The following is a 12,070-nucleotide window of genomic DNA, read 5'->3' as shown; positions in this document are numbered from 1 at the left end:
CAGGAGTCCTTGTTTCTCTCCTCTCAATCGCGTCGGACTATTGTCTAGCAACGGTCCGTCTCCCAAAGTATGTCCCACATACAACACAGAAACTAAAGTGGGTTCCACGATGTAATACTTCATATTTTTCCTTTTCTTTAAAACATGTACTTGGAAAGTTTGGATTGATATTATAATGTGTTGCACTTTGCTGTCTTGTTCCAGTTTCTACGGTCAAATAATAATGTGTTATGGATATAGGAAGTCCTAAGCATTCGATTGGTGGATCTGATAACTACATAAACACACTCATACAATTAATTCTTCCAAATCTTTTTTTATTCAGTTGTGACATAATTCCATGACAGTTACTGTGTGATAACAAAACAGCGTGTTGGAACTTTTCCATATGTCGCCGAGGAAGAATACGGTTATAAAATAATACTAAGGTACATTTCCTTAACATCTTAATACATTCCGTAAAATATTGTCATTGATGGACTAAAGGTTTTAGTTGTAATATAAATACAAGACATCCATCAATATTATTTTGACACCAGCAGAGAGAACGGATAGGTTGCCTCCCAAATACCAGCCTGTTCCCTATATAGTGCACTACTTTCAACCCCCCCCCCCCCATAGGGCTCTAGTAAAAAAAGAAGTGCACTATATGGGGAACAGGGTGCTGTTTGGGAGGCAACCAGAGCGATATTAGAGGTTGTTCTGACAGATCTGGAGTCAGTGTTGGGGAGGTGCGGACGGTCCTGTGGTTGATAAAAGTTAAGGCCATTAGGACACTGTCATTGGCAAGGAGAAGACAGAATGAGATCGCTGAACCCTGAACTTCAGACCGAAACTAAAACCCCTAAAACCCTTTATTTACAGTACAGAGAAGGAAAGGAGGGAGAGGGGAGGGAGGGAGGGAGGGAGGGAGGGAGAGAGAGAGGGAGGGAGAGAGGGAGGGAGAGAGGGAGGGAGGGAGGGAGGGAGGGAGGGAGGGAGGGAGGGGGGGGGAAGAGAGGGAGGGAGGGAGGGAGGGAGGGAGGGAGGGAGGGAGGGAGGAGGAGTGAAAGAGGTCAAACAAACCTAGGACAGGATCACTGTAATCCTGACAATGATGGAGGCTCTTTCCAGGGATTCCAAAAAAGACGCACAGGGATAATGGACAAAAACAACAACAACAACAACAACAACAACAACAACAAAAGGGGGTTGAATTTGACATCAGCAAAACAAAACAGGTTTACTCTAAAAGACATCCGTCCTCTGTAACTCAGTTGGTAGATGTATCCTACAGAGTACATTTACATATTAGTCATTTTAGCAGACGCTCTTATCCAGAGCGACTTACAGGAGCAATTAGGGTTAAGTGCCTTGCTCAAGGGCACGTCGGCAGATTTTTCACCTAGTCGGCTCGGGGGGGATTAGAACCAGCGACCTTTCGGTTACTAGGGCACAACGCTCTTAACCACTAAAGCTACCTGCCTGCCGCCCCATCTCAAGTCAAATGATCAGCTTCCAAACCAAAAACAGGTTTACTCTAAAAAGACATCCGTACATTTAAAATACATCAGGGAGAACAATAGCATGAGAAGTAATATTGCCTCTTTATAATGTGTATTATGATGCATGAATATACATTTCTACAGCCGGGGTTCATTCAGGAGGGTGAAACAGTCACAACGTTGAAAAAATTAAAGAAATGTAACGTAAAAAAAAGATCAAAAACATTCCAGAAACAAACAATCCAAGCCGTTCTGTACATCACATTTCTATCTACAACTGAGCAACAAGTGGAGGGTTTCACAAGAAAGATCTGAAACGTGGCTGGGTTGAAATCATTCACGTTGAGAGAGAGAGAGAGAGAGAGAGGGCAGATTGTTGAGGCATTCAGTCCGACTTGGTAAAAAAAAACGCTGACTGTTTTCAGATGTGTGTTTATGTTTGTGAGGTCAATCCATGACTGTGTGTGTGTGTGTGTGTGTGTGTGTGTGTGTGTGTGTGTGTGTGTGTGTGTGTAACCGTGAGTCTAGAAGGGAGTGTAGTCGGCAGGATACATGATGGGCAGCCAGTTCTCTGTGAAAGCGGCACAGTGCATCCATCCCAAGGACCGCATTAGCTGAAACAAACACAGGACGTGATGTCACAATACAGGAAGTAGACCGTCTCCAGAAAGGCTGCTATGCGAATGTCTCTGAGCTTTAAGGCTCTTATGTTCAAGTGTGCTACCAGACACAGTAAAAAATGCTATAAGAAAACTGCTAGTTTAAGTCTTAACAGATAGAAGATCTGTCAGGTAGTTGGACTCTCTTTCTGACCTGGATGCAGTTCTTCAAGTTGTCTTTACTGGGTTTGTCTTCTGCGATCTTGGAGGCGTACTTCAGGGCTCTGCCGTACATCTTATTCACTAGTGCATGTTTGTAGGAGAACGTCAACACCTAGAGGGGGAGGGGATCAAACCATCAAACATTGGGGGGGGGAGAGAGATTGATGATTGATGGATTCACATGTAAGGTTACTGTTGCCATTTCATCCACCCGAAACCAAACAAGGAAACAGCTAGCCACGCCTCCTCACCTTAGAGTCAGTTAGCTCCACCCACTTCTGCAGCTCCCAGAAGGTGTCGGTCAAGTCTTTGGCCCTGCCCTGTTGGGCGTCGTCAGAGCTGGTCACCTCCCCCTCTCCAGCCCCAGTGTCTCCCCGGTCTCCACCCCCCTCCCTAGCCTCCCCAGCCTCCCCAGCCTCCCTAGCCTCCCCAGCCTCCCTAGCCTCCCCAGCCTCCCCAGCCTCCCCAGCCTCCCTAGCTCCCCCAGCCTCCCCAGCCTCCCCAGCCTCCCCAGCCCCGTCCTGGGGTGTAGCCGGTAGCAGCACCAGGTCAGCCAGGGCACAGCCCTTCCTGCACAGAGCGTCCAGCAGGGAGGATTTCTGCTTCTCCATGTCACTGTAGGGACACACAGAAACATACAGTTATATTTGATATAAAATGCCTTACAAATTCTCTATTACACTAGAAATTAGATAAAGGTTAAAGGATATGAAAGGACTGACAACTGGTTGGAACCGGACTGTCTAAGGGTGCGTCCAAAATGGCAGCCTATTCCCCACAGGGCTCTGGTCTAAAGTAGTGTACTATATAGGGAATAGGGTGTCATAGGGCTCTGGTCTAAAGTAGTGCACTATATAGGGAATAGGGTGTCATAGGGCTCTGGTCTAAAGTAGTGTACTATATAGGGAATAGGGTGTCATAGGGCTCTGGTCTAAAGTAGTGTACTATATAGGGAATAGGGTGTCATAGGGCTCTGGTCTAAAGTAGTGCACTATATAGGGAATAGGGTGTCATAGGACTCTGGTCTAAAGTAGTGCACTATATAGGGAATAGGGTGTCATAGGGCTCTGGTCTAAAGTAGTGCACTATATAGGGAATAGGGTGTCATAGGGCTCTGGTCTAAAGTAGTGTACTATATAGGGAATAGGGTGTCATAGGGCTCTGGTCTAAAGTAGTGCACTATATAGGGAATAGGGTGTCATAGGGCTCTGGTCTAAAGTAGTGCACTATATAGGGAATAGGGTGTCATAGGGCTCTGGTCTAAAGTAGTGCACTATATAGGGAATAGGGTGTCATAGGGCTCTGGTCTAAAGTAGTGTACTATATAGGGAATAGGGTGTCATAGGGCTCTGGTCTAAAGTAGTGCACTATATAGGGAATAGGGTGTCATAGGGCTCTGGTCTAAAGTAGTGCACTATATAGGGAATAGGGTGTCATAGGGCTCTGGTCTAAAGTAGTGCACTATATAGGGAATAGGGTGTCATAGGGCTCTGGTCTAAAGTAGTGCACTATATAGGGAATAGGGTGTCATAGGGCTCTGGTCTAAAGTAGTGCACTATATAGGGAATAGGGTGTCATAGGGCTCTGGTCTAAAGTAGTGCACTATATAGGGAATAGGGTGTCATAGGGCTCTGGTCTAAAGTAGTGCACTATATAGGGAATAGGGTGTCATAGGGCTCTGGTCTAAAGTAGTGTACTATATAGGGAATAGGGTGTCATAGGGCTCTGGTCTAAAGTAGTGTACTATATAGGGAATAGGGTGTCATAGGGCTCTGGTCTAAAGTAGTGCACTATATAGGGAATAGGGTGTCATAGGGCTCTGGTCTAAAGTAGTGCGCTATATAGGGAATAGGGTGTCATAGGGCTCTGGTCTAAAGTAGTGCGCTATATAGGGAATAGGGTGTCATAGAGCTCTGGTCTAAAGTAGTGCACTATATAGGGAATAGGGTGTCATAGGGCTCTGGTCTAAAGTAGTGCACTATATAGGGAATAGGGTGTCATAGGGCTCTGGTCTAAAGTAGTGCACTATATAGGGAATAGGGTGTCATAGGGCTCTGGTCTAAAGTAGTGCACTATATAGGGAATAGGGTGTCATAGGGCTCTGGTCTAAAGAAGTGCACTATATAGGGAATAGGGTGTCATAGGGCTCTGGTCTAAAGTAGTGCACTATATAGGGAATAGGGTGTCATAGGGCTCTGGTCTAAAGTAGTGTACTATATAGGGAATAGGGTGTCATAGGGCTCTGGTCTAAAGTAGTGTACTATATAGGGAATAGGGTGTCATAGGGCTCTGGTCTAAAGTAGTGCACTATATAGGGAATAGGGTGTCATAGGACTCTGGTCTAAAGTAGTGCACTATATAGGGAATAGGGTGTCATAGGGCTCTGGTCTAAAGTAGTGCACTATATAGGGAATAGGGTGTCATAGGGCTCTGGTCTAAAGTAGTGTACTATATAGGGAATAGGGTGTCATAGGGCTCTGGTCTAAAGTAGTGCACTATATAGGGAATAGGGTGTCATAGGGCTCTGGTCTAAAGTAGTGCACTATATAGGGAATAGGGTGTCATAGGGCTCTGGTCTAAAGTAGTGCACTATATAGGGAATAGGGTGTCATAGGGCTCTGGTCTAAAGTAGTGTACTATATAGGGAATAGGGTGTCATAGGGCTCTGGTCTAAAGTAGTGCACTATATAGGGAATAGGGTGTCATAGGGCTCTGGTCTAAAGTAGTGCACTATATAGGGAATAGGGTGTCATAGGGCTCTGGTCTAAAGTAGTGCACTATATAGGGAATAGGGTGTCATAGGGCTCTGGTCTAAAGTAGTGCACTATATAGGGAATAGGGTGTCATAGGGCTCTGGTCTAAAGTAGTGCACTATATAGGGAATAGGGTGTCATAGGGCTCTGGTCTAAAGTAGTGCACTATATAGGGAATAGGGTGTCATAGGGCTCTGGTCTAAAGTAGTGCACTATATAGGGAATAGGGTGTCATAGGGCTCTGGTCTAAAGTAGTGCACTATATAGGGAATAGGGTGTCATAGGGCTCTGGTCTAAAGTAGTGCACTATATAGGGAATAGGGTGTCATAGGGCTCTGGTCTAAAGTAGTGCACTATATAGGGAATAGGGTGTCATAGGGCTCTGGTCTAAAGTAGTGCACTATATAGGGAATAGGGTGTCATAGGGCTCTGGTCTAAAGTAGTGTACTATATAGGGAATAGGGTGTCATAGGGCTCTGGTCTAAAGCAGTGCACTATATAGGGAATAGGGTGTCATAGGGCTCTGGTCTAAAGTAGTGTACTATATAGGGAATAGGGTGTCATAGGGCTCTGGTCTAAAGTAGTGCACTATACAGGGAATAGGGTGTCATAGGGCTCTGGTCTAAAGTAGTGCACTATATAGGGAATAGGGTGTCATAGGGCTCTGGTCTAAAGTAGTGTACTATATAGGGAATAGGGTGTCATAGGGCTCTGGTCTAAAGTAGTGCACTATATAGGGAATAGGGTGCCATAGGGCTCTGGTCTAAAGTAGTGTACTATATAGGGAATAGGGTGTCATAGGGCTCTGGTCTAAAGTAGTGTACTATATAGGGAATAGGGTGTCATAGGGCTCTGGTCTAAAGTAGTGCACTATATAGGGAATAGGGTGTCATAGGGCTCTGGTCTAAAGTAGTGCACTATATAGGGAATAGGGTGTCATAGGGCTCTGGTCTAAAGTAGTGTACTATATAGGGAATAGGGTGTCATAGGGCTCTGGTCTAAAGTAGTGCACTATATAGGGAATAGGGTGTCATAGGGCTCTGGTCTAAAGTAGTGTACTATATAGGGAATAGGGTGTCATAGGGCTCTGGTCTAAAGTAGTGTACTATATAGGGAATAGGGTGTCATAGGGCTCTGGTCTAAAGTAGTGTACTATATAGGGAATAGGGTGTCATAGGGCTCTGGTCTAAAGTAGTGCACTATATAGGGAATAGGGTGTCATAGGGCTCTGGTCTAAAGTAGTGTACTATATAGGGAATAGGGTGTCATAGGGCTCTGGTCTAAAGTAGTGCACTATATAGGGAATAGGGTGGCATAGGGCTCTGGTCTAAAGTAGTGTACTATATAGGGAATAGGGTGTCATAGGGCTCTGGTCTAAAGTAGTGCACTATATAGGGAATAGGGTGCCATAGGGCTCTGGTCTAAAGTAGTGTACTATATAGGGAATAGGGTGTCATAGGGCTCTGGTCTAAAGTAGTGCACTATATAGGGAATAGGGTGTCATAGGGCTCTGGTCTAAAGTAGTGTACTATATAGGGAATAGGGTGTCATAGGGCTCTGGTCTAAAGTAGTGCACTATATAGGGAATAGGGTGTCATAGGACTCTGGTCTAAAGTAGTGCACTATATAGGGTGTCATAGGGCTCTGGTCTAAAGTAGTGCACTATATAGGGAATAGGGTGTCATAGGGCTCTGGTCTAAAGTAGTGTACTATATAGGGAATAGGGTGTCATAGGGCTCTGGTCTAAAGTAGTGCACTATATAGGGAATAGGGTGCCATAGGGCTCTGGTCTAAAGTAGTGCACTATATAGGGAATAGGGTGTCATAGGGCTCTGGTCTAAAGTAGTGCACTATATAGGGAATAGGGTGTCATAGGGCTCTGGTCTAAAGTAGTGTACTATATAGGGAATAGGGTGTCATAGGGCTCTGGTCTAAAGTAGTGCACTATATAGGGAATAGGGTGTCATAGGGCTCTGGTCTAAAGTAGTGTACTATATAGGGAATAGGGTGCCATAGGGCTCTGGTCTAAAGTAGTGTACTATATAGGGAATAGGGTGTCATAGGGCTCTGGTCTAAAGTAGTGCACTATATAGGGGATAGGGTGTCATAGGGCTCTGGTCTAAAGTAGTCCACTATATAGGGAATAGGGTGTCATAGGGCTCTGGTCTAAAGTAGTGTACTATATAGGGAATAGGGTGCCATAGAGCCCTGGTCTAAAGTAGTGCACTATATAGGGAATAGGGTGTCATAGGGCTCTGGTCTAAAGTAGTGCACTATATAGGGAATATGGTGTCATATGGCTCTGGTCTAAAGTAGTGCACTATATAGGGAATAGGGTGTCATAGGGCTCTGGTCTAAAGTAGTGCACTATACAGGGAATAGGGTGTCATAGGGCTCTGGTCTAAAGTAGTGCACTATATAGGGAATAGGGTGTCATAGGGCTCTGGTCTAAAGTAGTGCACTATATAGGGAATAGGGTGTCATAGGGCTCTGGTCTAAAGTAGTGCACTATATAGGGAATAGGGTGTCATAGGGCTCTGGTCTAAAGTAGTGCACTATATAGGGAATAGGGTGTCATAGGGCTCTGGTCTAAAGTAGTGCACTATATAGGGAATAGGGTGTCATAGGGCTCTGGTCTAAAGTAGTGCACTATATAGGGAATAGGGTGTCATAGGGCTCTGGTCTAAAGTAGTGCACTATATAGGGAATAGGGTGTCATAGGGCTCTGGTCTAAAGTAGTGCACTATATAGGGAATAGGGTGTCATAGGGCTCTGGTCTAAAGTAGTGCACTATATAGGGAATAGGGTGTCATAGGGCTCTGGTCTAAAGTAGTGTACTATATAGGGAATAGGGTGTCATAGGGCTCTGGTCTAAAGCAGTGCACTATATAGGGAATAGGGTGTCATAGGGCTCTGGTCTAAAGTAGTGTACTATATAGGGAATAGGGTGTCATAGGGCTCTGGTCTAAAGTAGTGCACTATATAGGGAATAGGGTGTCATAGGGCTCTGGTCTAAAGTAGTGTACTATATAGGGAATAGGGTGTCATAGGGCTCTGGTCTAAAGTAGTGCACTATATAGGGAATAGGGTGTCATAGGGCTCTGGTCTAAAGTAGTGCACTATATAGGGAATAGGGTGTCATAGGGCTCTGGTCTAAAGTAGTGTACTATATAGGGAATAGGGTGTCATAGGGCTCTGGTCTAAAGTAGTGCACTATATAGGGAATAGGGTGCCATAGGGCTCTGGTCTAAAGTAGTGTACTATATAAGGAATAGGGTGTCATAGGGCTCTGGTCTAAAGTAGTGTACTATATAGGGAATAGGGTGTCATAGGGCTCTGGTCTAAAGTAGTGCACTATATAGGGAATAGGGTGTCATAGGGCTCTGGTCTAAAGTAGTGCACTATATAGGGAATAGGGTGTCATAGGGCTCTGGTCTAAAGTAGTGTACTATATAGGGAATAGGGTGTCATAGGGCTCTGGTCTAAAGTAGTGCACTATATAGGGAATAGGGTGTCATAGGGCTCTGGTCTAAAGTAGTGTACTATATAGGGAATAGGGTGTCATAGGGCTCTGGTCTAAAGTAGTGTACTATATAGGGAATAGGGTGTCATAGGGCTCTGGTCTAAAGTAGTGTACTATATAGGGAATAGGGTGTCATAGGGCTCTGGTCTAAAGTAGTGCACTATATAGGGAATAGGGTGTCATAGGGCTCTGGTCTAAAGTAGTGTACTATATAGGGAATAGGGTGTCATAGGGCTCTGGTCTAAAGTAGTGCACTATATAGGGAATAGGGTGGCATAGGGCTCTGGTCTAAAGTAGTGTACTATATAGGGAATAGGGTGTCATAGGGCTCTGGTCTAAAGTAGTGCACTATATAGGGAATAGGGTGCCATAGGGCTCTGGTCTAAAGTAGTGTACTATATAAGGAATAGGGTGTCATAGGGCTCTGGTCTAAAGTAGTGCACTATATAGGGAATAGGGTGTCATAGGGCTCTGGTCTAAAGTAGTGTACTATATAGGGAATAGGGTGTCATAGGGCTCTGGTCTAAAGTAGTGCACTATATAGGGAATAGGGTGTCATAGGGCTCTGGTCTAAAGTAGTGCACTATATAGGGTGTCATAGGGCTCTGGTCTAAAGTAGTGCACTATATAGGGAATAGGGTATCATAGGGCTCTGGTCTAAAGTAGTGTACTATATAGGGAATAGGGTGTCATAGGGCTCTGGTCTAAAGTAGTGCACTATATAGGGAATAGGGTGCCATAGGGCTCTGGTCTAAAGTAGTGTACTATATAGGGAATAGGGTGTCATAGGGCTCTGGTCTAAAGTAGTGCACTATATAGGGAATAGGGTGCCATAGGGCTCTGGTCTAAAGTAGTGCACTATATAGGGAATAGGGTGTCATAGGGCTCTGGTCTAAAGTAGTGTACTATATAGGGAATAGGGTGTCATAGGGCTCTGGTCTAAAGTAGTGTACTATATAGGGAATAGGGTGTCATAGGGCTCTGGTCTAAAGTAGTGCACTATATAGGGAATAGGGTGTCATAGGGCTCTGGTCTAAAGTAGTGCACTATATAGGGGATAGGGTGCCATTTGGGACACGATCTAAGACTTAGTGGTGTACCTCTTGATGGTGGCAGCGTCGGGGCGAGGGTCGGTCTTTATGGTGAGGTAGACCGCCAGGGCAGTCTGGTCAATCCGAGACAGAACCATGTCAGAGGCCGTCACGATGTCACCCAGGCGCATCAAACGCTCCTACAGAGCGAGAGAGTACAGGGTTAGACACGACTAATCAACAGCAGAGAGAGTACAGGGTTAGACGCGACTAATCGACAGCAGAGAGAGTACAGGGTTAGACGCGACTAATCAACAGCAGAGAGAGAGTACAGGGTTAGACGCGACTAATCGACAGCAGAGAGAGAGTACAGGGTTAGACGCGACTAATCGATAGCAGAGAGAGCACAGGGTTAGACGCGACTAATCAACAGCAGAGAGAGCTCAGGGTTAGACAGGACTAATCGACAGCAGAGAGAGAGTACAGGGTTGGACGCGACTAATCGATAGCAGAGAGAGCTCAGGGTTAGACGCGACTAATCGACAGCAGAGAGAGCTCAGGGTTAGACAGGACTAATCGACAGCAGAGAGAGCTCAGGGTTAGACGCGACTAATCGACAGCAGAGAGAGCTCAGGGTTAGACGCGACTAATCGACAGCAGAGAGAGTACAGGGTTAGACGCGACTAATCAACAGCAGAGAGAGCTCAGGGTTAGACGCGACTAATCAACAGCAGATAGAGAGTACAGGGTTAGACGCGACTAATCGACAGCAGAGAGAGCTCAGGGTTAGACGCGACTAATCAACAGCAGAGAGAGCTCAGGGTTAGACGCGACTAATCGACAGCAGAGAGAGCTCAGGGTTAGACGCGACTAATCAACAGCAGAGAGAGCTCAGGGTTAGACGCGACTAATCGACAGCAGAGAGAGCTCAGGGTTAGACATGACTAATCGACAGCAGAGAGAGTACAGGGTTAGACATGACTAATCGACAGCAGAGAGAGTACAGGGTTAGACATGACTAATCGACAGCAGAGAGAGCTCAGGGTTAGACATGACTAATCGACAGCAGAGAGAGCTCAGGGTTAGACATGACTAATCGACAGCAGAGAGAGTACAGGGTTAGACATGACTAATCGACAGCAGAGAGAGCTCAGGGTTAGACGCGACTAATCGACAGCAGAGAGAGTACAGGGTTAGACGCGACTAATCGACAGCAGAGAGAGTACAGGGTTAGACATGACTAATCAACAGCAGAGAGAGCTCAGGGTTAGACGCGACTAATCGACAGCAGAGAGAGTACAGGGTTAGACGCGACTAATCGACAGCAGAGAGAGCTCAGGGTTAGACGCGACAAATCGACAGCAGAGAGAGTACAGGGTTAGACGCGACTAATCGACAGCAGAGAGAGTACAGGATTAGACGCGACTAATCGACAGCAGAGAGAGCTCAGGGTTAGACGCGACTAATCGACAGCAGAGAGAGTACAGGATTAGACGCGGACTAATCGACAGCAGAGAGAGCTCAGGGTTAGACGCGACTAATCGACAGCAGAGAGAGTACAGGGTTAGACGCGACTAATCAACAGCAGAGAGTACAGGGTTAGACGCGACTAATCGACAGCAGAGAGAGCACAGGGTTAGACGCGACTAATCAACAGCAGAGAGAGTACAGGGTTAGACGCGACTAATCGACAGCAGAGAGAGTACAGGGTTAGACATGACTAATCGACAGCAGATAGTGTGTGTACCTTCTCAGAGTCCAGCTGGTGCAGCCTCTGAACATGCAGTGGCAGGTAAGAAGAGAAGTTCTCCTTCAGTTCATCATACAGGGAGCTGGTGTCTAACCTGGGGAGGGAGGGAGAGAGGGGGAGGGGGAGAGAGATGAGGGAGAGAGAGAGAGGGCGAGAGAGAGAGAGAGAGAGAGAGACGACAGAGACAGAGACAGAGACAGAGACAGAGACAGAGACAGAGACAGAGAGAGACAGAGAGAGACAGAGAGAGACAGAGAGAGACAGAGAGAGAGAGAGAGAGAGAGAGAGAGAGAGAGAGAGAGAGAGAGAGAGGCAGGAGACAGAGAGAGAGAGGGAGAGAGACAGAGACAGAGACAGAGACAGAGACAGAGAGAGAGAGAGAGAGAGAGAGAGAGAGAGAGAGAGAGAGAGAGAGAGAGAGAGACAGAGACAGAGAGAGAGACAGAGAGAGAGAGAGAGAGAGACAGAGAGAGACAGAGAGAGAGAGAGAGAGAGAGAGAGAGAGGGTGAGATGAGCAAGAGAGAGAGAGAGAGACAGAGAGAGAGAGAGACAGAGAGGGAGACAGAGAGAGAGAGACAGAGAGAGAGAGAGAGACAGAGAGAGAGACAGAGACAGAGACAGAGACAGAGACAGAGAGAGAGAGAGAGAGAGAGAGAGAGAGAGAGAGAGACAGAGAGAGAGAGAGAGACAGAGAGACAGAGAGACAG

General features: G+C 46.2%; 1 protein-coding gene and 1 long non-coding RNA gene across 2 annotated transcripts; both read right to left on the bottom strand.

Moving 5' to 3' along the window:
- Nucleotides 1-305: 305 nt before the first annotated feature.
- Nucleotides 306-2,676, bottom strand: LOC311114669. The gene is made up of 4 exons (XR_014611137.1): nt 2,557-2,676; nt 2,298-2,417; nt 1,066-2,098; nt 306-743 (listed from the first exon to the last, which is right to left on the bottom strand). It is a non-coding gene; the product is annotated as an uncharacterized lncRNA (long non-coding RNA).
- Nucleotides 2,677-2,725: 49 nt separating this feature from the next.
- LOC311114668 (tripeptidyl-peptidase 2-like) lies at nt 2,726-11,465 on the bottom strand (the record flags this gene model as incomplete). Its single annotated transcript, XM_084189908.1, has 4 exons — nt 11,360-11,465; nt 9,682-9,812; nt 2,794-2,920; nt 2,726-2,743 (listed from the first exon to the last, which is right to left on the bottom strand). Exons 2-4 carry the CDS (start codon nt 9,801-9,803, stop codon nt 2,726-2,728), a joined length of 267 nt encoding a protein of 88 aa, XP_084046034.1. The 5' UTR covers nt 9,804-9,812; nt 11,360-11,465.
- Between the last annotated feature and the right edge of the window lie 605 nt (nt 11,466-12,070).

This window comes from Coregonus lavaretus (assembly GCF_964263955.1).
Source record: "Coregonus lavaretus genome assembly, contig: HAP1_SCAFFOLD_6073, whole genome shotgun sequence".
Classification (NCBI taxonomy): Eukaryota; Metazoa; Chordata; class Actinopteri; order Salmoniformes; family Salmonidae; genus Coregonus; species Coregonus lavaretus.
Note: the sequence above shows the minus strand (reverse complement) of the source record. Positions and strands in the feature narration are given on the sequence as shown.